The sequence below is a fragment of the Lonchura striata genome, chromosome 23 (assembly GCF_046129695.1).
Source record: "Lonchura striata isolate bLonStr1 chromosome 23, bLonStr1.mat, whole genome shotgun sequence".
Classification (NCBI taxonomy): Eukaryota; Metazoa; Chordata; class Aves; order Passeriformes; family Estrildidae; genus Lonchura; species Lonchura striata.
In genome coordinates, this window is record NC_134625.1 from 10,793,647 (window position 1) to 10,818,153 (window position 24,507).

Sequence of the window (24,507 nt, forward strand, 5' to 3'; positions counted from 1 at the left end):
GTCCCAGGCGAGCTCTTGAGTGGCCAGGCAGTCCCAAAAGGATGTGCAGAGCAATCTGGATGCAGCCCCAGCTGCTGACACTTGCAGCACAGCACTGAGCTGCCCACGGGGAGGACCAGCTGGGGAGCAGGAATGTTGTTGAGCATAATTTTCACCCAACATATTATTGTTCTTGCAAGAGCAGATTTGAAATCTATTTAACTTTTCAGTGCCCTGTACCCCTTTAAACGTTTCCAGTGTGTTCTCACTGATGGGTTACCTTTTCTTTCCCCTTGGGCTATAATTAGTGTCCTTTACACAGAATTGCCTTAGAATTGGATTTGAAGAAGATAAGAATCAAATTACCAGTATTTATCTTGTAAATTCCAAAAGTTCTACTGAGAGGTACTATACAAGAAGGATTTTTAAAATATCGTGCCCTGAAAACATCAACCTCCCGTGGATCCCAGGATTCTCCTGGGGGTCACATCTGCAAAGAACCTTGGGATGCAGGACAGGGCAAGGGGGGAGACAGGATGGTTCTGTCCCCATTAAAACCCTGGTGGGTTGGGGGACAGCTTGCTGGCAAAACACCTCCCCAGGCAGGTGAAGGTGCTGAGTCAGGGCAGGCATCCCCCCTCCCCGGGGGTGACTGGATGCAGGGTGGGAGCATTATCTCAGGCTGGGCTGAGGTTTTGGCTGTCACATCTGGTCCTAGCTAGGCTGGAGAGGAGGAGCCTTTGAAATGCCAGCCCTCTCCCGGTTTTCCAGGCTCCCACCTGGGGTCCCTCCCAACTGTGACAGGCAGTTCTGAGATGGTGAGGCAAGTTGAGCATCAGAAGTGCATGGAGGTAATTTTGGTGGGCTCTGTTTGGACAGTTGAGCATCTGAATTTAAATGAAGGAGATGGAGAGCCTGGGCAGCTACAATTATATTTTCATAGTATAAGCAGTTGTAGAAGAAGATTAATGGCATCTGTGTAAACACTCCATCAAAGCAGCAAGGGGTTGGGGTTTTTTTAATAGTTAGAAAATACTAAGGATGGCTGGAGACAGGAGAGACCGCAGTTCCCTTCTGCTCACACCTTCCACCTCCCCGTCCATCCCACAGTAAATATTCCAGCCAGCCTCAGCCCCACTCTCCCTTCTGGCAGTAAATTACATATTAAAGTAGCCTGGTAACTGAGCACTGGTTGCTGCGCGATAAGCTCTGGGAAATCGATATGTTTGCCATGTGCCTGCTTGTTTATGACACCTGCCTGCCGAGCAGTTGAGCAATGCTCCACGGGCCGGGCTGCTCACGGGAGGGGCTGCAGCAGAACCGAAGGATTTTTTGCTTCCCGAGCGAGATATTGCCCAGAGCTGCCTGGCAGCATCCTGTCAGGGGGTAAAATAACAGCAGCGATGATCTCTGGTGATGCAGAGCACGGGGAGGCAGGTAGGATCAGAGTGTGGTCACAGCTTCATCCATTTTTGGGGCTTCTCCCGGCCTCTCCAAAGGTTTCTGCTCTGCCTCCACTTGCCACCTCCACGGGCAGGTGTGGGAGCGGGGCCCAGGCGTTTGAGCACTCGCTTTGTGCACCCGGCGCAGGGAGGCAGCTGCCCACACACGGTGCTGTGCGGGTGGGATTGGCATCTTCAGAGCACTGTGCCACGAGCCACGAGCCACGAGGCAGGAACCAGAGTGACGCAGAGGAGCCGTGGGCTGCATCCCAGTGCTCGGTGTGTGCCCCAGCCCCTCGGGCTGCGAGCAGCCAGCCCAGCTCAGCTCACGAACAGGGAAAACTCTTCCCCTGGAGGTCTCAGCCCAAGAGTTTGGGTGCTTTGCCTGTGCAAGGGTGGGTGCCTTCTCACATCCCCCATGCACCAGTGGGGCTTTGGGGTGGGAGCGGACATTTTTTTCTGAAATCCCAACTCAGCAAGCTGCAGTAATTGACCTTTTGACCCAGATATGAAGCTGGAAGGTAAAAGATACAGCTTGCAAGTTTTTTATAAAACTGTTGACCTCTCACAAGATTTACTTAGAGATAATAGTAATTATCAACAGCTTATGGTGGATCCAGTCGATGGTGAACATTACCTCCTGCCTAAAACTGAAGGTCGGTGTTTTACTGCAGCGGAGATAAGTGCCACGGGTGTTCGCACTGCCATCAGCCTGTAAAACTTCCCTGTACAGAGGAAACCCCTGAATGGAGCCTGTGTGGTTCCTGGGGGAAAATGGACTCGTGGGATGGGTCAGTGCAGTGCCCAGGGGTGGGGTTTGGGGATGTGAATGCTTCAGGGCAGAGCAAACAGCCTCCCTGGCGCTGTGCTGGCACCCCAGGACACTGGCTCCCTTGGGATACCCAGATCAGGAGAGTGGGCAAGGAGAGGCAGCACCCTGCTCCAAAGAGACACGTCCTCTTCCCTGCTTCTGATTGTGTGCTTTCACTTTTTATGTACAAAAGATTGTCCATTTAATTAACTTGAGGATGCAATTTCAAAACCACTAATGCTTTACACATGACAGCTTTTAAAACACAAGTAGTGTTCCAGTACTGCGCCACACTCCCTCTGCTTCTTCTGGGTTGTTTTGGAGACAGACATTCCCTTGCAGCAGACTCTGATTCTTGATCAGGATTTGAACTGGTTTGGGGTGTGTGATCCTGGCTTTGCCTTGTCAGTGTGTCTGGGTGTCAGGAGCCCTCCAAAAGCAACAGCAGTGATTCCCTCCATGTCCTTGTCTTTCCCTGGGTATCACCTGTTAATCTCCAGCCAGCTGTACCGTGAGCTGTAGCATCTTTTCTCTGGCACTGGTGCACAGGCTTAATTTCTGTTCCTTAAGCCTTGGGTTTATCTTTTTTACCTTTTTTTTGGTAGAGCTGGTTTCTAATGGATGTGCATCTTCAGCCTTTCCAGGTTCCTGAGTTTTTGCCAGGCATCTTTAAGTTGTCCAGAATGGATAAGGTCGGGAGGGGTGCTACAGATGCTGCAAAGGCTGGCCAAGTGGGTGCAGCATGGTCAGTGCAGGCAGCTTATCCAAAATCTGCCCACCCTTGCTGGTGTGAGAGCCCAGGGCACCCTCTCTGCATCCCCCACCCAGCACACAGACGGACTGCTCTCACTTCCCTTGCTATCAAGGGGAGTTGCAGGTGGCTCTGGGGAAACCCCTGATTTTCCCTCCCACGTGCCTTTTCCCCAGCCTGGCACAGGGAAACTGGGTGGGAACCTGGAGGCAAGTCACTGCATTAGTTGTTAAAAACTTGCATGCACCATCCCCCCCCCCTTTTTTTTCCTCCCTTTTTTTTTTGTAGCTTAGAAACCTCTCTTTGTGGCAGAAGGCTGGGAGGGTTTGAATGCCACATCCCGGCGTAGGAGGCTGACTGGGACCATACGGCTTTATCATTCATTAATTCCTGTGCTCATTCATCCCCCTATTTAAACTTCTCTGTAAAGACGGGAGCTACAGATGGTCTTTTGGTACCCGCTTTAGCCGTCAGCCCTCAGCCCCGACAAAGGGGTACAGAGGGAGCAGCAGAGTGTACAAAATATTTCCAACCATTAGAAATCGAGGTCTCATTCAGTGGCAGCTCCTGTTTTGAAAGTGAATTTATGCATTTATGTCTGAGCCAGAGCATGGCCAGAAGTGGGGCTGCACTGAGGGACATCATCAGCCACTTTTGCCTGTGATAATTTGGTGCCAGGTCACTGTTTCCAGTCTTATTTAGGAATTTGTAACCGTTACGGCATCAACATCACACTGTGGGTGTGGGAAGCAATGACCAGAGAGTGCCTGGCAGGGATGCTGTGCCTCAGGTATCCCAGGGCAGCTTGTCCGGCATGGAGGTTTGTCCTTGCTGTTTTTTGGCACAACGGCCACCACGTTCCCAGCACGCTGAGGTTTTCCATATGGTGACAGTGGCATGCTGAGCTGGGGATGCACTGGGGCTGCCGTGCTGGGAGTGACACCCGTGGCACCACTGCCTGCCCATGCCCCAGTTCCACGCGTGTTTCAAATCCCACAGGGGGTGCTCAGGGCTCCCACTGTCCCTGTGTGTTGCCCTCAGGAAAGGTTTGCAGGAAGCCACTAGGGCTGTGGTGATGCCAGCATGCAAGGGGGTGGCGTTGCATGCCTTGACAGAGGAGAATTGCCAATGTTGTGGAGATTGGAGCTGCTGGGGCACACAGGGGATATTTCCTTAACAAACAGACTGGCTGGCTGCTGCCAAGGGGGCTCCAGACCTGACCCTGGGCACAGCATTCACTGGCGTGAGCCATCCTTTCTTCAGGAAAGTCAGGACCAAAAGTTTTCTCATGGAAAAACCAAATTCTGCGATCTCGTTTTTGCACATGCTGTGCTTAAATATTAACACCAATTGAGCAAATTGCCTTTTAACTGCCTTTATTTGCTTTCATTAACGGTATAATTTAAAAGCTCCCGAATTTGCATGGAACCTGTTGTGCATGTTGGGGAGGGGGGTGAGGCTGCTCATAAATGAATTAATCGTGAGCAAGCCTCCTTGGGGAGGTCCCACGGTGCCAGGATGGCTCAGCAACGCCCGGCTCCGGGACGCCGCGTACTTTTGGCCAGGGCCAGGGGGAGTGGAGCGTGTTGTCAGTGCTGGCGTCCCGCTCGGAGCTTGGCTCGCCAGGAAGGTATTTATTTATTTTTCAGCAAAACATGTTGTACACTGAGCAAAACTAATTATGGAGAGCTGAGGCAGCGTCTTCCTGTTGGTGCACCGGCGCTGGAAGCGGTGCAGGAGGGTGAAGCTGCAGGGGAAAGGTGCCGTGCCGTGCCCCTGCAGCGTCTGCCCACACAGCTCTGCCAAGAGGTGCCAGCTCCAGCGTGGTCCCAGCCAGCGGCCGCCCGCTCCTGGCGATGCTCGTGTGCCTGGGGAGCACAGCTGGCTCGGGCACGGTGGATGTGACACAGTCCCCCGTGCTCACCGTGCAGCGCTGACAGCTCCGCTCGGGCTGTGCCAGCTCCTTTGATACTTCCCATTTCTATAGTCTCCCAAAAACACGTGTTTTCCAAGGGGGATTTTGCAGTTGGATGGGCAGCAGTGGCCCCAGTCCCTGAGCTGCCAAGGTGCTTCCCTGGCTGCCACCTCCTCTTCCTGGGCACTTGGGGCTCCCCAAAACCTTGCTTTGACAAGGTGCATAATGTTCATTTCCCAACTTGTAATTGGAAATAATTAGTTCTTCGTCCTCCCTGGGAACTCCCGAGGAGGCATCGCAGACAGGGGACGGGAGGAGAACCAGTCCAGGGCTGGGAGCAGCATCTGGGGAATCCATGTGGAGCATTTCCAGGCTGTCCGAGGGCATCTCTCCTGGCGGAGAAGGGCTGTGTAACAGCCCAGCGTTACAGTTTCATTAATCAAAGACACTTTCACTGCCCCTGTACAGCAACGGGGCTGCAGCGCCTGTCCCTCGCTGACAGCTCCCTAATTCATCTTCTCAGGGAAGGGGGATGTGCTGCTGCTCCCCACTCGCACTGCCCCTGCTGAGGCCCTCGCCTGTTCTCCCTCCCAAACTTTTGAAGCCAACCAGCATGAGGAATACTTTGGGAGACTCTCTGTAAGTCAGTGAGCACAGGGCAGACTGTGTTCAGAGCAAAGGCAAGACCTGTGGCTACGCTCCTGCAGGCTTGGGGTTCTCCCATCCCCTCTCCAAGGGAGGTGTCTCTGCCCATCCCCAAAATACAGGTGTAAAACCCCAGTGTGTGCCACACAGTCACATCCCAGGAGCCCAAACCAGCCCTCCAGAAAGGCAGGCGACAATGCCTAGATCCAGGCGGAGGCAGGTTGGAATTGGGCATCCTTAATTCCAGCTACAAAAACACAATGTTTTGGAGTTGCTAATAATAAGAAAGTGTTTTCATCAAAGCTTTATTCGTCTGTGTGGTGACATCTGGAGAGCCAAGATAGATATTTTCCCTAAGACTGTATTTCCAATCCATGAGCTCTTCCCTGGCTGTTAATTAATCCTTTGTAGTTTAGTGACTGATGAAATCATGACTCTATGAAATTTTAATCCTTGCGCTGTATAGGCACAGCCGACATTATCAGAGGACCCCAGGTGTGTGCTTGAAATTAGTTTGTTGAATCTCTTGCATATTTGATTACCTTATAAAACTCCTCAGGATCTAGGCTGCTGATGGGAGCAGCAGCGTTTCCTGTGGTTTGTGCCCATTCCTGGCTGAAGTTCCCAGGTGTGTGAGCCGGGACAGAAACCAGGGAGACACCAGGGAGGGGGCATCAGCACCATCAACATCTCCACAGGGAGGTGAGGGGTGGGGAGCACGTCTGCCTCATGGAACAGAGCAGCCAAGGTGTGGACTGGTTCCATTTGGCACCTTGGGGCTGCTCCTACTCCCTGAAGAGGAGCTCAGTGCAGGGAGGCAGCTCCTGGGCCCATCGCAGCTCATCCCTGCAGCAGCTCTAGGGGACCACCCTGTTCCTGATCCATGTCCAGCCTTAGACCTGTGGTCAGGTCATCAAAGAGAGTGGAAATTAAAACAAAATTCCCCCTGCCCTAAAATTCTCCCCCTCATTTAAGTCTCTGTGCTCCAGCACCCCAGTAGCATATCCACTTTTCCCTGTCTCCCTGCTTTTGGCTCTATGGGGACTTCTGCCATTTCCTTGAGGCTTCAGGAGCTACAAGCTCCCCCCTCCCTGAGGGGCAGCAGGATGATGCTGCCTGGACCATCCCAGGACTGTTGTCTCTGGAAAGCATCCCATGCATCATACTAAATGCTTTTCTTGTGCCACAGAATCCCAAAATGGTTTGAGTTGGCAGGACCCTTAAAGCTCATCCAGCTCCAGCCCCCTGTCATGGACAGGGACATCTTCCACTAGCGCAGGCTGCTCAGAGCCAGGTGTCCCAACCACCCTGAAGGTCGGCAGGAGGGAGTGGCCGAGTCCAGCACTTTGCTGGTGCTCCAATGGCACACGTGCTGCTACGGAAACCAGATGATGAATATATTTTTAAACTTGGAATCTGTGAACCGCTTATTATTTCTGAATTAGGAATCAAAACATCTGCATAATCACGCCGCTGCTGCGGCAGATGTACTCGGCGGAAGGTCACTTTGCTGTTTCGCGGCCATCTCCGGGATGCCGAAGCAGCAGCTCCGCTGCTCCCCGGTGCTCTGGCACCCGTGCCACGCCAGCCCGGTGTGATGCCCGGTGCGATGCCCGGCGCAGCCCAGGCCGAGGCTGCCCGGCTCCTCTCGCAGTGCTCAGCACGGCACTGAAGAGTGGGGATGATGGGTTTGGATTAGCGCCGTTGTTCCGTGCATCGCCACGCGTTTACCCCTCGGTGCTCAGTGCTCCAGCCCCTCTGGGACAGTGTGCAATCATGGAACTGCTTCATCAGCGTCCAGGTGGTGCAGCAGAGATGCAGGGCTGATCCCTGGGCTGGCAGAAGCTGCTGACACCCGGTACCATCACTCAGTGGACTTCCAGTAACTTGGGCATGGGCTGCATTCTGAATCCCCTTTTGAAAGCTGCAGATCCACCCACCTCTGGCCCTGTGGCAGCATCTGTGCCCCCATGGTCCTGCTGCAATAGATGAGGAAACTTCCCACTGCCAGCTGCATCCAAGGGCTGCAGCTGATGGTTTCCCATCCGTGCTTGTCCCACCTCTTGCAAGACCGTGGACCCTCTTGCCTAGGGGTCTGGGACACACAAAGGGAATGTTCGCATGGATAAAGCTCTCTCCTGGGGAATTCCATTCAGAAACGCATATTGAACACGGATCTGAAACCAGGGCTTTGGAATACGTTAAAAAGTATGCTGCCCTTTTTGCTGTGGGCAGTTTGTCTTGTCTTTTCCCAACCCCTGGAGCTGGAAGCATCGTTCCAGTGGGATGCTGGGAGCAGCGGATGGGAGATGCTTGGCCCAGGCCAGCAGCAAATTTTGACAGTCGCTGCCCTTTGGCAGCATTTGTTCACGTTTGTTGTGGACAGGCTCTTAAAAAAGGTTGGAATTGTATGTTTAGTGTTTATGGCCTGGTTCTTATCAGGTAAGGCAGGACAGCAGAATCCTTTCCTTGGCTTGTTTCAAAGGGGAAATGTTGGCATCATGTGGAATGATGTCACACCACTGCCTCTGGTTTGAACTCATAAATTAGCTCATGGTAAGTATAAATATTGTACAGGCAGGGAATTTCAGTGCTCTCTATTGATAGCTACACCCTCCCCTGGTTGGTTGTTTGGGGTTTTTTATATTAAACCATTCAGAAATAGTAAAATCTTTATTTCCAGCTCCTGTAAGATTTATTTGTTTGTTTGTTTATATTTAGCAGCAGTGGTGGTTTGAGGGCAGGTTTTTGGTTGGGTTTTTTTTTCCTTCTTTTTAATTTATTAAAGTGAAAGGAAGGTCTCAGCTCCCTTCCCCCTTTGCCGTGCCCTTAATAGCTCTCCCTGCTATTTTAATCTGCCAGGCTGGGAGCTGAGGGCAGAGCGGTGACTGCAGGAGCCGAGCCACCAGGACCATGGTCCCATCCGGTGTCAGTCACCAAGTGTTGTAAACAGCCACATCAGGGGAAAAATCCCCTCTTGGCAGCTCAGGTGTGATGCTGGTGTCGGAGGATGGAGAGTGTGGGGTTTGCAGCCACTTGGTGTCCACTGACCTTGGCTTCCTGCTCTGTCCCCACTGGAAACGAGATGTGGCACCACTGCCTTGATCTTGATAAAATAGATCAGGGATGAATCAATTTTGTGTCGATTTTCCTGGGCAAGGAAGACACCGGTGGAAATGGGTGCTGGGGAGGATTTTTGGGGAAAGCAAAGTGGTGCTGGTCCTCTTTTGGCTGCCCAGTGTTCGGTGCCTCACGCCTGCCCTGGTGGGGCTGTGCTGGCTGCCCCTCTGGCAGGGCACCACCGTGATGGCCCAGTGTAAATAAAATCAGAAGGCTCCCATAAAACTCTGTTATTGCTGCGACACAAAGTTAGAACCGCTGGAGGTTTGTGCTCCCTGGCACTCGTGTGCAGCAATGAATATTTTATAGGAAAGGAAATACTTAGTGTCTGAATCTTTTTATAGCTCTGACACTCCCATGGGGGTGAGCTGCCCCTCGCACCCACACCCTTTGCCAGCACTCACAGGGCTGAGCCCCTGCAGCCTCCCCTGGCCACACAGCATCCTCTGGTCCCACTGGCCACAGCATCTGCTAGCCCCACACCCCGCAGGACCCCCTGTCCCATGGCTTGGCTTTCTTGGAGATGCAGGGGAGCAAACCTGGGAAATGCAGCAGGATGGATGGGGGAGATCAGTGGGTTGATGATCTTGACCTGATACATGGGCATTGAGAGCTGCAGCAAAACCTCTGGGAAGTCCCAGGTGCAGATTTCTGTCGGTGCAGGACTCTGACACCGCACTCACACACGTTTTCGCCTGGCTTTGGACCTGTCAGGACTCTGCTGTTTTGCTTGTATCATGCAGCTTCCTGATTCCCCCACTGTGTTTCGTGTCCAAAACATGGATCAGTGGATCAGGCAGGATCCATGGGCAGGGAGCCCCTGCAGCCTGGATCTCCCATGCCAGGCTGTGTTCCAGCCACACGCTGCTCCAGGCTTTGTCTTGGGGCTCGCTGCTCCAGCAGGAACCGAGTGAAGCTCAGCTGTGCCGGTGCCTTTCCTCGGCAGCGAGGGGTTCCTGCCTTCCCTCGGTAGCCAGCCACCCTGCCAAGCTGTGCCCTGGCCCGGAGATGACAAAGTGCCCTTTAGTTAATTGCAGAACGGATCGCCTGGAGTTAAAAGTTCTGATTTATATGACTATGGCTCTAACTGCTCAATAACATGGGCCCGTAATCTACTTTCATTTCAAACAGAAGGGTGATTTATGGGGCAGCATGCCGCTTTAGCTCAGAAATGAGGTGTTCAACATATGCTCTGTTGACATAAATTTGGAATTTATCGCTCCTGTCAAAACTGCCTGTTGGACAAAGGTGCGCATTAAGGCAATAAATGGCTTGGAATAGTTTTCTGTCAAATTTCCTAACCATTGTATTCACTCTGTTTGAGGGGAAAAAATACACACTTAAAAGTAATCAAATGGCCAAGAGCCATGTGTCTTTTTCAGCGTGGAGGGAGGGAGGGGAGGGGTCTCCCCTGCTTCCCAAAAGGGGTGGTGGGGAGGGGCTGGGATACAGGAGTTCCTCAAGTAAAGACAGCAGAAGGCTGTTTTAGGCAGGGTTGTAAGCAGGCAGGGCAGAGATTTGCTTTTGGTGGCAGTGGGACTCTCGCAGTGGTCTTTAGGTACCAGGACTGCCCCCATACCCACACCCCAGTGTGCTCCACCAAACTCGTGCACCCTGAGGTGCTCTGCCAAGCCCCTGCATCCCCAAGCAGTGCTCATCGGCGTTTGCCACCGAGCCCGGCCTTTTCACACAAAGCACCCTGTGGGGAAAACTCATAATTTTTACACCACGCAGTCTCGCTGGAGTCGCCGTGCCTTTGAAGTGCTTTTTGTGGGGCATTTACAGGCCTTTTTAATTACCGGCAGCTTGCGAGGGGCCAGCCTCTCGCCCGGCTTTTGTTTGCTGGTGCTGGGCGGGGAGGGGGTCTCGCTGGGCTTGCATTCCGCCTGGAAAGCCCCTTGCCAAAGCCCTGTGCTGGGGCTCGCTCGGGAAGGTTGGATCCAAGCCTGGGATGCTGTGCCATGGGCATCCTTGTTGCCTTGGGCATCCTCATCGTCCTGGGCCACCCTCTGTGCCAGAGCATCCTCGAGTGATATCTCATGACCTGGAGGCTTTGGCCGACTTTGTTTCCGTGTGCTTCGAGTGGGACATTGTGTAGGAATTAGAGGAAAACCTTCTTTTCACAAAAAAGGTACTTTTCCCACTTGTCTCTGCTCTCCATCCCATGGGCACCTTCTTGGCTGATGTGCTTGTAGGGAACTTGCAGGAGAAAGGAGAACAGTTTCAGCCTCATATCAGAATAATTAAACATGGTTTATCTTTTGGCAAAGTGTTTGGGCAGCACTGGCATGTATTTTAACACCCTTCACTCCCCACCCCCTCTTTCTGGAGGCACAACTTCAGAAGCACATATTGATCTTTCCCTCAGATCTTAACAGCCCGAGCAGCCGTAATACCTTGCTTACATCTGCCAGGTTTTTGTGCAGTTTTGCAACATCTCCTTAATCCGGCGAGCAGAAATAGAACGTTTCAATCATATTTCGCTACCGGGAAATGGAGCAGATAAAGCGCTTTAAGACCTTGTTGAAAGGGACCGTGCAAGATGGCGAGTGATAAGAACGTCCTAGAAGCAGGCGCCCAGCGGAAAACTTTTGTTGCTGCTGAAATTTGTTGATAGAGATATTGCAACTAAATTACTCTTTGAGCACCCCTGTGCCCCATTGAAACAATGCAGAGAGGATGTGATCTGGGCATCGTAGTGCCCTGGGCAGTGGCGGGTGGATTTCCACGGCCCTGTGACGCCAGTGGGGTTGGGGGTCTCCTCGTTACCTTATTTCCCCACTCTGTGCTGGGAAGATGGGAGAAAAGGTTGTGCTAGCCATAGGTTTGGGAGATGCAGAGGAAGGAAACTTGTCTTTCTGTTTCTCTGTTTCTTGAGACTCGCTTAAAAAAACGCAAACCTCCATGTTTTACTTGAACTAATTAACCAGTTAGACTGTAATTCAGGGAAAAGGTGTTCTGGCCTCAGAAGGGGCAGTGTGGACCCAGAGCGTGACGTGGGTCTTCCTAACAAAGTGTTTTTAGCCCGGCATTAAGTGCAGGAGCAAGCACAGCCAGGCCGGGGAGTGTGACAGGCATGTCCCAAATTAAAAATGCAAAATGAGAAGGTTGTCACTTATTGAGCTGCTTGTTGGCAGCAGAGCCCTGTCAGGAGGCTGGTGTTTTATTTATTTTTGCAAGGCGGATAAATCCTTTGGATTGTAAACCTTCTTGGCCTGAATTCGTGCATGACTCCTAATCCTCTGCTATGACACAGTGAATTCAGGACAAGCCTGATTAATAATTACATTATACAGCAAAGTTGAGAGCTGAAACCAGCTCCTGCTCCTTCCCTCTCCCTTCTGCTCTGCAGCATTCACTCACTACTGAACATCAGGGGCTCTTCTCCTGCTCTGACTTTTCCCATGCTGCTATTCAGTATCCTGCAAGGTGGGATGTGGGGCTGGCAGCCAGGGAACAAGCCCCTGAGCCCCATAGGGCAGGGGTGGTTTGGGGCTCTGGGCTCTCTGCAGCCGTGAGGGGTGATCCTGCTTGAAGTAGGAGCAGCTGCTTTGGCCAGTAAAAGTTACACCTCAGGGGAAGTACAGCAGGAGCTCACAGGCACATGGTCTTCACAAGCCTGCACAGCTGGGGCTGAGCCCTCCCGTGAGAGGGTCCACATCCAGCCCTGGACAGGACCATTCCTGTTTTGTCTTTGGCAACAAGGCAATAGAAATGCTCTCGTCCTGCTGCGGCACGATGATAAATGGTGGCTGCGATCAGAGGTCAGCACACAGCTATGGGCTGTGTTACTCCTCAGCACACACAAATACTTCTCTGTTTACAGCATCCGATGTTGAAACTTTGCACGTGCTGCTGTCCTGAGTCCTCCCCAGCCGCAGGTCTGAGCAGCTCATGGTGACTGAGAGCTGGTGGGCAGCAGCCCATGCATTTGGGGCTCGGGGGCACTGATCAGTGTGGCTGTCCAGCACAGAGCCAGCTTTGCAAAGAGTGTTTGTAGTGATGAAATGAAGCACATGTTCTGGGCGTTGTGCCCCTCTGTGCACACTCAGTAGCAGAGGCTGTTCTGGGGACCGAGCCTCGGGGTGCTCCCCAGTGAGTGGTGGGGGCTGAGCAATGGTTGGTCTCAAAATGGGGGGGAAATGGGTCTGGGGGGCTGCCAGGGGCAGCAGCGGTGTCTTGGGAAGGAGATGGGGTTAGGTTGGGTTGTTGGTATTTTCAGACTTGGACAGTGTCCTTTAATGCTGCCCTCCTTTAAAGGTCATTCCACTTGGTCCAGAACTTGGATACCCAAAGGTGGAGCATCAATGTCCAAGGAATGGGCAATAATGCAGAGTCTGGCCACTGTGCTGAGCCTGGCAGCCGTGGCTGTGATCAGTGCCTGTGGTCAATGCCCTGGGCAGGAAAGCCCCTCCTGGTACCAGGATGTGGGGGTGCTCAGCCCCGGCACGCTGTGGGTGGGAGGTGCAGTCGGACGTTGTGCAATGCCCGGGCTCGGTGTGTACCTGGGGCTGCCAGGAAACGGTGAGTGGCATGTTTCCTGTTTGTGAGCTGGTGGTTGTGTTTGTTGCTTGTGATTTGTGTCATGCTGAATTTGGATGGAAATTGGGATTCAGTTCGAAATGCACACAAACAACCTCTTAAAGTGGTCGGGGTTTTTTTTGGAGTACAGTGCCTTTTTCAAAAGCACTCAGAACATGGGGAAGGAGTTTGCCAACACAGATTTTGCCTTAACTCCAGACTTCAGGTTTTTCAAGTTTATTAAAAGACTCCAATGACAGCAGCAATGGCAAACTGATGGGGAGGGGAGAGGGTTGTCTCCTCACTCCTGGGGAGTCACACGGGACCCCCCATCCGTGCCCTCCCTGCAGCGCTTCTCAAGCCAGCGCTGGCTTTGGGCAGCGTGGGCTGCAGGGAGCACCAGGCAGTTTCTCGGTGCTGTTTTGGGTCACCTCCCCCATCTCAGGACTCACCCCTCTTTGTTCTCCCCTAGGAAGCTGCACAGTGGGATGAAGACGTACGGATGTGAGCTGTGCGGGAAGCGGTTCCTGGACAGCTTGCGGCTGCGAATGCACTTACTGGCTCACTCAGGTGGGTTGGGAGGGGGTGCTGGGCTGGGGATGGGGGATTGCTCTGTCTGTCCACCCCGGGCTGCTGTGGCTGCCCAGATCACACGTCTCCTCTGCAGCAGACACGTGCGGAGCCGGCTGCGCCCTTCCCTGGGCAGCACATTGCAAACTTGTTCTCCAGTGCCCAGTAATTTGATTTATTTAAATTTTCTTTTTTGGAGTTTGTTTGCAGTTCCTTAATTGTGGAAATATTTTCCAGGCTAAGCAGCTTGGAATAACAATCTCTACATGCCACGCAGCTCCTCATGGTCAGCCCTGCTTGTAGCGTGAGCATTGTTTCCACCTCGGGCCCCCACCGCAGGTTCGTTAGCAAAACTGCAGAATTAGGCATTCTCTGACTAATGAATCCAAGTAGCAGGTTCACAGGCTGCAGGGCCTTTAATTAAATAGATAGGGGAGGGCTGGAGTGCTGCACTGGAGGGAAGACTTGTGCTCTGCAAGTCCATGTCAGCTGATGTTCCCCTTGGGGGTGCAGTCCTGGCACATCTGGGGGTCTGATGTGGGGAACTGGGGACAGCCAGGGGACCCCTGGACCCCAATGCAGTGGGGAATTCTTGTCCTCCTGCTCCGAGGACAGATCTCTGGGGGGTGGCAGGTACTGTAGCCACTGATCTACTTGCACGTAGCTTGGCAGGGAAGCTGTATTCAATTTTAAATGCTGTTATACACTTTTATCTATTTTTTACCTGTTTTCATTTTTTTTTCCCACTTCCTCTTTTTCCTGGAGTAGGGGGGTGCTTAGTCTGGCCAGTCGCTGCTTTGTGATTTTTGGTCAATAGACCCAGCCCTGACCCCATTCCCATCCCACCGTTTTTTGGCCAGGCACCAGCTCCTCGGGGTGCCTGCAGACAGCAGCAGGTTGCTGCGGGAGGCCCCTGGGATGCTGTTCCCCTGAGTGCAGGAGTAAAGGATGCTGGTCCCCCCCAGGCCTGGGGCTAAGGACGCTGCTCCCCCAGCACTGGCACGCACGGCTCGTGTTTGTTATGGTCTCGCTGGCTCACAGCCTGTCCTGGCAGGCAGCCAGCTTTGTGGGTACAGTATGTACAGTGAACGCCGAGCCAAGCTTGTCATCACACAGGATTAATTTTTTTTTTTTTCTTTTTTTGTAAATCCGGCGAGGACCGGGGGGGCGGGGAGAGCTGTGCCTCGAGCTCGCAAACAGCCGCTGTGAATTCCAGCGCTGTTATTTATTAAAGCAGGAGACCTTTGCACCTCTTCCCTCGCCTCCCCCCACCACCAGCCCTGGACACACTGAGGTTATGCTGGAGCGGTGGTGCAGGGCTTGTTTTCAGCTCTGAAAGTGGCTTTGCCTCCACACCAGTGGACCATGTGTTTAACTGGGAGTTCGCAGTGGGATGGCTTGTGCCCCCCGGCACCCTTCTCCAGCCCCAGTGCCAAAGGGCTTAAGGGGGTTCACATCTGCAGCTTCCCCATCCAGGTGTTGATGGAAAAAGTAAAAGTTCCTATGAGGACCTGGTTGGGGACCAGCCCTGGGGGGCTGTGGTGCTCTGTGGCAGGCTGGGCTGAGCACACAGTGCTGTTGTGCCACAGCCTTGCAGGTGCAGGGTAAATACTTGGCCCCGTGTTGACTCTCAGTATAAAGTGTAAATGTAAAGCCTTTAATGCCATGCAAAGTCTTTCCCTACCTGCTGCCTGTGCTGCTGGCAGACAAGCTCTCAGAGATCTCTAAGGCTGACATGGAGAGTTGCCCTTCTCCCAGAAAAGCAAATTGTCAGGGAAGGCAAGGTGGGAGACCCAGCTTGTTGGTTCTGTGGCACAGAGCACCACTGGTTTGACCAGGGAGGCTGATCCCAGAACTGCTTCTCCCTCAGCTGCATCCTCACCAGAGCTGTTGTTCAGTGGGTGCTCATTCTCAGCCCAGGATGCTGGTTACTCAGCACCTGCTGTGAGCTGAGTTTATTCCTCAGGACAGGAAGGAAAGGGGGTTTCTGTCTGCCCCTGGTTTCTTTGCCTCTCCATCCAGCAGAAATGGCTGCTGTGGAGATGGCTGGGCTGGCAACAGTGGGAATAGCCGACAGTGTGCAGGGGTGCTCACGGGCAGCATGGGGAACGTACAGGGAGCAGCCCTGTAGACCCCTGCCCTGTTGGTTCACAGCTTCCCTCGCCACCCAAATACGCTCCATCATCAGGAGAGGCAGAAGGAACCCCAGGTCCCACTGGGTGATGGACAAGCTGCCCAGGGAGCCGGGGTTACCATGGGAGTGGGGCTGGCAGAAGGGACAGACAGAAGGGACAGACAGAAGGGAACGGCACATCCCACCCTTGCCTCGCTGTGCCCAGTGCAGGAAGAGGGGGCTCAGCCCGGGCCACGCAGCTGCACCGTGTCGGCGGCGGGCGGGATGTGCGGGGCTGAGCGCGGCCCAGCCCCGGTCCCGGTCCTGGTCCCGGTCCCGGCCCCGGTCCCGGTCCCGGTCCCGGCCCCGGTCCCACGGCGGCTCCCGGAGCCCCCCCGCCCCGGCTGGCCGGCGTCCCGCGCCCGGGCCCGGGTGATGTCAGCGGCCTGCCGGCAGGTCTGGATGTTCTGCCAGCGTTCCCGCGTTTATGATCATCCGCAGATGTGCATCCAAGAACACACTGTACCCACAGCAGAAATTAATGCAGGCTTGACTGCCGGCCAAGCCGCGCACACGGGGGAGAGGAAGAAAGAAAACAAAAACTGTTTAATGCTGTTTATAAATTATACACTGGCTGATGAAAAATACATTTCTCTTAGCCCCCACCCCTCCCCTCCCCATCCTCTCTGCCTCAAGAGCCTGAACTGAGACCAGAAAATTATGGTTTGCTTTTTAGCTCCTGTTTTGGCCGGGTTCCTGGACCTGGCCGCTGGGTTGAAGCCAGCTTCTTGCTTCTCCCCGCCCTCACCTGATGAAATATGTTTATTTTTCACCCACCATCTCTCACTGCTCCCTTGGTTTGGCCGCCCCTTGTTATTGACATTATTGACATTATTGATGCTATTGATGTTGTTGAAGGCGGGGTGCAGAGCGGGGTGCCGGGACCCCTCGCACACGCCCAACACATCCGATGTCCATCCATCCATCTTGTTCCCTCACAATGTCCGTGGCCATCACTGCCCACCTGCTTTCTGCTGGAGGGGGAAACTTCCCAAACTTGCCCCAGGGTTGTGGGGCTGGAGACCCCCCTCGCTGGGGCTGGGAGGCAAATGGGGCAGGAGCCCCCCATCGCTGCCCACCCCTCCCCACACACTCGCCAGCCATTTACGCAGCTTTTGTGTTGTTTTTAATACCGCTAATGTTTATCATTTGCCCAACAGGCTTGACAGATTTTGTTTCCTGTCGAGCGGCGGCGGTGGCGAAGCCCCCCCGGTTGCCAAGGAGCCGCCTCCCCGCACCGTCACGGGCTGATTTGGTATTCCGCGCGGCGCCCCGCCGCATTTCTGTATGCAAGACAAAGTGTTTTGATGGAGGACGATTGCAGGAGTGTCTGGAGGCTGTTTGGAGTTTTATGGGCTGTGCAGTACGCGCCGTGCTCGCTCGCCGTGCGGGGCTGCCAGGGATGGGGTCTGTAATTTTTTCCCTGTGGAGAGGATGCTGCTGGAAAGAGTGGCACTGGCAGGGGCAGCAGGAAAGGGGGCTGTGTAAAAACCTGCCAGTTTGGGATCCCAAGTCAATGATTAAAATCGATAATTTAAATTCTTTTTTTAAATGAAAATACTCCCTGCTCCACCAGTCCCTGTGTGGTGCAGGAGTTGGTGGCGGTCCCTGGCCAAGGCTGGGTGACCTCCACCTCACCCACCCCCAAGCCCCTGCTCCATCACTCCAGATGCTTTCCCAAGGCTCTCCAGGGCAGCCCGTGAGATGCTGCCACAGCATCCTCCTCAGACAAGTTTCCAGCACTCCAGCTCAAGGTCCCTCCTCACTCTGCAATGCCCACACCTCACTTTTTCTGATGTTAGTTATTACCTTTCCGTGGCACTTCGGGAAGCAGGAGCTGAGGCTGACTTTCCAAGCCTGCTCTACAGCTCTTTTTTAAGCCCTTCTTGGGTTTCTCTACAGTATTTTTTTAGCTCAGAGATTTTCACGACTTGTCTCTTCCACTTGGGTGAAACAGGGGAGAAGGGAAATAATAATAACGATAATAATAATAATAATAATGGCAATAATAAAAATCCGAAAGCGGCTTGATGTGGGCAAAAGAAGAAAACAAGAGAATGGGATAGAGAACAGGCTAAATTTAAAATTGTAATTGGCTGACTTCCACAGGCTTGCGGGTGTTTTAATGACTCATAATAACTTCATTTAAAACCAGCTGAGCAGAAAATAGATTGGAGAGGAGCCTCAGGCCATTATGGATTTGTTTTTTTTTTTTGACAAGCTCTGTTTTCGGCAGCCAGGAAGGCACTCGCAGAGGGCTCGGCTGCTGCGCTCCCCGAGTTGGTGGTCTGCCCAGCAGAGATTGTATAGAAACCGGGCTGGCTCTTCTCATTTTTTCCCTTTTTTTTTCACTGATTAAAAATAGATGCCTTGAGGTATTATTTTAGCATCACTGTGGTTTGGTGCTTTTTTCTTTGCACTTTTGATGTGGTAAACGGAACATAAATAAAATTGTTTTTGAAATTACTGAATTAATTAGGTAGTAAAGCAACGACAGTGCATAAATTTTCTTGCCAATTTTTTTTTAATCCATATTTCCCCCCTCACATCTCCATCTTCTCACCAATTGCAGCCTGTTAATAATATACAATCCCAAATTTTTATTAATCACTTCTGCTGAGGGAGGGGATGTCGCATTCTGCTGATGGGGCCATTGTGCCAAAACAGCAGCGGGGAAGGCTGGATCCTCCCCCACCACTCTCCTCACCAATTTCCCATCTTCCTCCTCCCTTAGCCATCTTCCTCCTCCTCCGGAGGATGCTGGCAGTCCCTCTTTTTCCTTTATTCCTTCTCTTTTCCTGAGCTAGAGTTCCGTGTGCCTCTTCCATGGCCCCACGGAAGTTTCTCCTCCCCAATAAAGTAATTAAATGATGGGCATTGGGAGGGACTGTTGGTGGCTGAAACAAGATGAGCTCTGCCATCCATCCCACCGAGCTGAGCCCAGCTGGCTGGGAGGGAGCTGCAGCCCCTGCCTGGGTGGTGATCCGTGGGGCATCCCGCTCCCGAGAGCTGCTGCGCCGCCCGGCAGCCTGTTCCCTCACATTTCTGGGCGGGGGGAAACTAAATAATACAATCACAGAACCATTAAGGTTCAGAAAGACCTCCAAGATCATGAAGCCCAACCTGAGTTCTGCCCCTCCTTGTGGCTTTGGTGGCACTGGGGGCCTGGGCAGCTCTAACCTTGCTTGGGGGGCGCATGGGGCGGCAGTGACTGTGCAGGATGGAGCGAGCAGCAGCTCCTCACCCGTTTGCACCAGCGACCTTTATTAGGCAGGGGCTGTAAATTTGCCTGTGCAGATATAAATGTACGGCAGGGGGGCTGGTGCCAGCAGCAAGGCTCGCGCCGAAACACGGCCGATACTTGGCAGCACGCGGCGTCCTGTCCCATCCCATCGATAAGATCATCTGGAGATATCTATACGTTGTAGGCGATACGAGGTGCTGGCTAAATATACCCTGCCCAAACCTGTGCGTGCGTTCAGAGGGGCTGATGGTTTCTGTTTAAGGCAGGGAGAAAGGCAAGGGGGGCGAAGAAGAGAGCCCTGCCATGAGCTCTGCTTTCCAACGTGTCCTGCTCCCTTTCATAACAAACAGCAAGCCGTGGTGGTTTTTTTCTGAGCCCTGTTATAATAAGCTCAGATGTTGGATGACATTTTCCCAGTGACTCACATAGTAAAATTAACCTTGAACTATTTACATATTCAATCGCCGCCCTCCTCCTCCTCCCCCTCCCCGCCGGCGTGTGTACATTACAGGAATTCTGGCTCCGTATCAGTTTTTTGTTTTGCTGATGAGAAAAGGAAAAAAAATAAAAGGAAAAAAAAAAAAAAGAGAGAAAAAAAAAACAACCAACAACAAAAAAAAACCAACCTCCCCCCGCCTGGAGTACACATCTACTTGAGGGAAAGAACACGCAGTCCTGGCCTTTGGAAATTGGCAGGCGGCGTGCTGTTCCCGCGCTGATAAGAGGTACTGTAAATAAAACTGTACGGCAGCGCCTGCTGTAAATGCCCCGCGTCTGTACTCATTGTTCTGACAGCTCCGGCTTTTTTTGGGTCCGCTGTTTTGGTACACACTGTGCTTCCTTATGTAAGCCAGTGCGCCCGGCTCCTCCCTGCGCTCGCCCTGTTTATTTTCGCCTCGGCAGGAATTTTTCCTCCCCCTCGCCGCCCCCCAGCCAGATGCCGGCCGCCTTTGCCTCGCCGGGCTGTGCCCTGCGCCCCTCTGGCCGCGGCCCGCGGGGCACCGGCACGTTCCCCCCACTAATCCCACGGGGAACCGGGGATGTGAAAGCAAGCCCCGTGCTCGTCGGGCCGCGCTCCGCCTGAGCCTCGGAGCGCCCCCGAGCAGCGAGCGCGCAGGAGCGCCGGTGCGAGCGCAAGGGGCAGCGCCCGGCCCCGGGACCTGTTGCTGCCGCAGTTGTTGCATCCTCGCGGATCGTGGGCTGCCGGATCCCCGCGGGTCGCCGTGGCTGCGGCGGGGCCGGCGGAGCTTGGAGTGGCGATGGAGAGCCATCGCCTTGGCAACTGCGGGCTCGCGTCCCCGCCGAGCGCAGCGCGGCCGCGCTGCTGCCCCATCGATCCGGCCCCTCGCTGCTGCCCATCCCGGCACCTTCGCTCCTCTCGCTGCTGTGCCTGGAGAGGGCACCTCGGCAGCACCCGCATCCCAGTGCCCCGCATCCCTGATGGCGTGCCGGGCGCTCCCCTGGCAGTGGCAGGGGTGAGGGAGCCACCCCGGGGCACCCCAAAGTTTGGGTGTGTTTGCCCCTTTGGAGCCAACAATGGCCCAGGTGCACTCGGGTTGTTTTGAATGCAAACTTGACATCGCAGCGAGGGCGGCGGGGAACAACATATGCACAGTAAACAGGCAGACTGTCATATTGATTAACAGATGAGACCTCTATTATCGATCAGCTCTTGGCGAGAAAATTTATCACTTTTAATTTCACCGCTGCCAAATATTTCTGCCTGCGAGCCAGCCGTTACTGAGACAATTTAAAGGCAAAGGAATTCTCTTTTCAATGCATCTTGTGATACCTCTCTCCCTGTTGCCTTTTCTACCCACCTTTCCCCAGATCCCACCCTGACTGTGGGATGGAGGGCTCGGTGGGGTTGGAAGGAGAGGGGAGATGCAGAATGATCCCCTGAAAATGGACAGCACAGCATTCTGCAAAACAGTGCCCCCACCTTGAATGCTGCTCTGTAACATTCAGCTCCTCACAATAGATGAATCAAACCTTGAAATAGGGCCGTGGCTTTGTCCTGCAATGCTGTTGGATATGGTGTGTCATTAATCTGGTTTAATCTAGAAGTTACTTATCTGCTGCTGGGCGTCCTGGGTTTTTCCTCACCCAAATCAGTGGCACATTGATAGTAGTTTTCTAAAAATTGCCCCAAATCCCACATCTCTTTCCAATAGTCAGAGATGCCTCTGAGCTTCTTGCTCAGTTGTCGCATTCCAGCCACATCCCTCATCAGGTGCATCTTTGGGTACCAGCAGCACCAGCCACGATGGGAAGGGACAGAAAACCAATTGCAATTGGATAAGTTGCAGTACTAATTAAATGCATTGATATGTAACGATTTAAAAAAATAATATTAATCTTTTCCTGGCAAGCAGCTCTGTATTTTGCTGTGATGTGCAAGGAACAGGAGCACAGGGTTGAATGAGGTGATGCTTTTGCTGGCTGCACAGGGGACATTAAACACGAAACCTCTCCATGGCGCTGCTCTTGGAGTGTTAATGGCAGCAGCAGTGTCCAGGTGCACGCTCAGATGTGCGTCCTTCTGTCCCTGGAATAACCCTCCTCTCCCTTTTCTCTCCCCAGCGGGTGCCAAAGCCCTGGTCTGCGATCAGTGCGGTGCCCAGTTCTCGAAGGAGGATGCCCTGGAGACGCACCGGCAGACGCACACCGGTATGTGGCCCTCCCCTTCCACCCTTCAGTTAGGTGCAGGTTTTAACATTTGGGCTGCCTTTGTCACCCTTTGCCCAACAGAGAGCTAGACCTCTTGCAGTTCCTGCCTCTGTGCTGCCCAGGCAGCCCCAGTTGCTCTTAAACTAAAGCACAGATTAAGGCATCAGTGGGTGCAGTGCAGTTACACCACTGCTCAGCATCAACATGGTAAACAGTGGCAGAACAAATGCGAGGTCGTTTGTCCCCTTTGTAAGCAAAGTTTGTCCCTGTCCAAACACCTCCCAGAAGTTATTTTCTGCCATGTTTCTGCCCTGGCACTTCCCAGCCCTTCAGTGATGCCACCATCAGGAACACAAGGATCTCTTCAGCCTCTTGCAAAAGCTGCCGTGCCTGGGAAAGGTTTGCCAGGGGGAATTCACAGCTGGGCAGACCCAGGTGGAGCCCTTCACCCTCCAAATCTAGACTGGAACAGGACAGAGCGCCTGCTCCTCCTGTGCTGTATCAGGAGCGGTTTAACTGAGCGCAGGTTCATCTTTCAGTGCTGAAAGCCCTGATATAAATGCCACTGGCAGTGAGTTTGTGCTCAGGGCTGGCACAGAGGACGCGCCCGACTTCACGCTGGGGGTGTGAGCATGGATGCAAAATGCTGTGTCACCAGGCAGGAATGGCTCCAGCTGTCACCTGGTCACGGAGCTTTTACCAGTCCATAAATCTTAGAGTACTTGCCCTCCCTGTCCATAACCACACAGCTGGAGGCTGGGTTTTGCCATTCCAGCCCTGTTTGGTCCCTCTGTGCTGCAGGCTGAGGAGAAGGGCTGTGAAGGGGCTGCCAGCACAAGGAGGGACTGGCTGCACAGGGCTGAGCAGCCCAGGCCCAGGCAGGGGGTTCAGAGTGATCAAGCAAATTGCAGCTAGTTCCCCCTTTCCTTCTATTTCCCAGACCCGTTGAGCATCCTGGGGTGACAAATGGGAGCCCAGCCATGGAGTTCGATGATGCCTGCACCCCAAACCATCCTGCAGATGCAGAGCAGTCTGACATTCCTGTAGGGATAAACCCCATTTTTCTGGTGAATCCTTGGGTCTGGACTGTGCCAAAGCTCAAAGGGCAATGGGCAACCAGAGCAGGGGGACATGGTGACCCAAGGGGAGCTTGTTATCACTGCCTCCAGCTGTAAATATGGCAGAGAGGGGATGAGAGGCCAGGGCAGCCAAAATAAATCATTTCCTCTCCTCTGCTGGCGTGGAAAGCATCCCTCTCCTGCCTGGCTATAATTAACCCCCTTCCCAAATAATAGCATCTTCCAGAACGAGTTTGTTTTGGACATCATTCCTTTGCCCTTAGCTGCAGGTTGGCTGGCAAAAGACCTTCCAACTTTCCAGATGAAAGAAATGCATAACCCTTTTTGGTAGAGAGGCAGGTAGAGGCCTTCAGGGATGGCATCAAAAGCTGATCAGGGTGTCTGGTACAGGCTGACCAAATCCACCCACATTATTCAAAAACAGTGGTCAGGGGAGATGTGGGACCTCTCCACAAGAGTCACTGCTTCCCCACATGACCTAGAGCTGTGGAGCTTTGTGCAGAAGATGAAGGGTTCTCAGGGTTTTCTTTCAGCACATGTGGCTGTTTCTCAGGTGGACTCTCAGCACTCAGAAACCCCTTAATGTTATTTCTTTTCCCCACTGCCCTCCCTGCTGCTTTGAATGATGGTAACACAAAGCCAGGCTCTTGTACATGTGCTGCTCATCTCCACAGCAGAAAACTAACACCCCACTTCCTGAGGCAAGGCAAAAAACAAGAATAAATACAAACAAATAGTTCCTGCTTGTAAGCACAGCACTGTCAGTGCTGTGTGCAGCCCCACAGACACGGGGCCAAGACGCCCTCTCCGGGTGTGCACTGTCCTTGGCTCCCGTCCCACTGCAATAGGAAAAGCAGCAACTGTTTTGGCTTATCTTCCAGGAGCACAAGCTTGGTGCCGGGGAGGAGAGCATGGAAAATTCCTTACCCTTCTCCTCAAACTTAGAGGAAGAAACAGAATGCATTGAGATGGCAGCCTGAGCAGCCCCAGGCAGCACCGCTGGGAGCGGGATGCGCACACGAGCGCTGTTCGTGCTAACGGGTTTGGGCTCGTGCCGACGTTTATAAATATCAGAGGTGACTCGTCTCGAGTTTCCTCCCGAGTGCCAAGGCAGTTAGCGCACGGCAGCCGGTGTCAGGCAGCGGGACAGCGCAGATTTACTCCTGACCCAGTTTCACGTGGGCATGAGCAACACCCACTATTGAGCGTGTTTGCTTCAGCAAGTAGTTGGCTTTCTGGTTTGTGGGGTTGGCGTGCCCCCGGCCGCACCACCAAGGATGGAGCAGGACCCTTCACTCTCCCGTGCCCACATCCCTGGGCGTATTCCCTTCCTACATCCCATACTCGCATCCCTCATATCCCTCGGATCCTCTGCCCTGAGACACCAGTAGCAGAAAAGAATTAATAAAACCAACATGTAACTGAAAATTGAAAAGCTCTATATCTTCCCCCCTTTTCTTCCCCCCTGTTTTTTTCTTTTGCTGGGATGTTGGTAGCGTTTTGATTTAATAGTTGGCCAAACACAAGGGTCTATTTTATTCAGAGTTTACAGGCCTCAGGGCTGTTATTCCTCCAAATTTAATAGCA

The 24,507-nt window shown here is 53.2% G+C and overlaps 1 protein-coding gene across 4 annotated transcripts in view; it reads left to right on the forward strand.

Moving 5' to 3' along the window:
- Window positions 1-24,507, forward strand: part of ZBTB16 (zinc finger and BTB domain containing 16) — a 54,693-nt gene that overhangs the window by 13,641 nt on the left and 16,545 nt on the right. For all 4 annotated transcript variants that reach the window (XM_077788050.1, XM_077788049.1, XM_021530042.3 and 1 more), the window contains exons 3-4: window positions 13,657-13,754; window positions 21,755-21,841. In XM_077788050.1, the coding sequence (XP_077644176.1) occupies window positions 13,657-13,754; window positions 21,755-21,841 (185 nt within the window). The remainder of the gene's footprint in view (window positions 1-13,656; window positions 13,755-21,754; window positions 21,842-24,507) is intronic.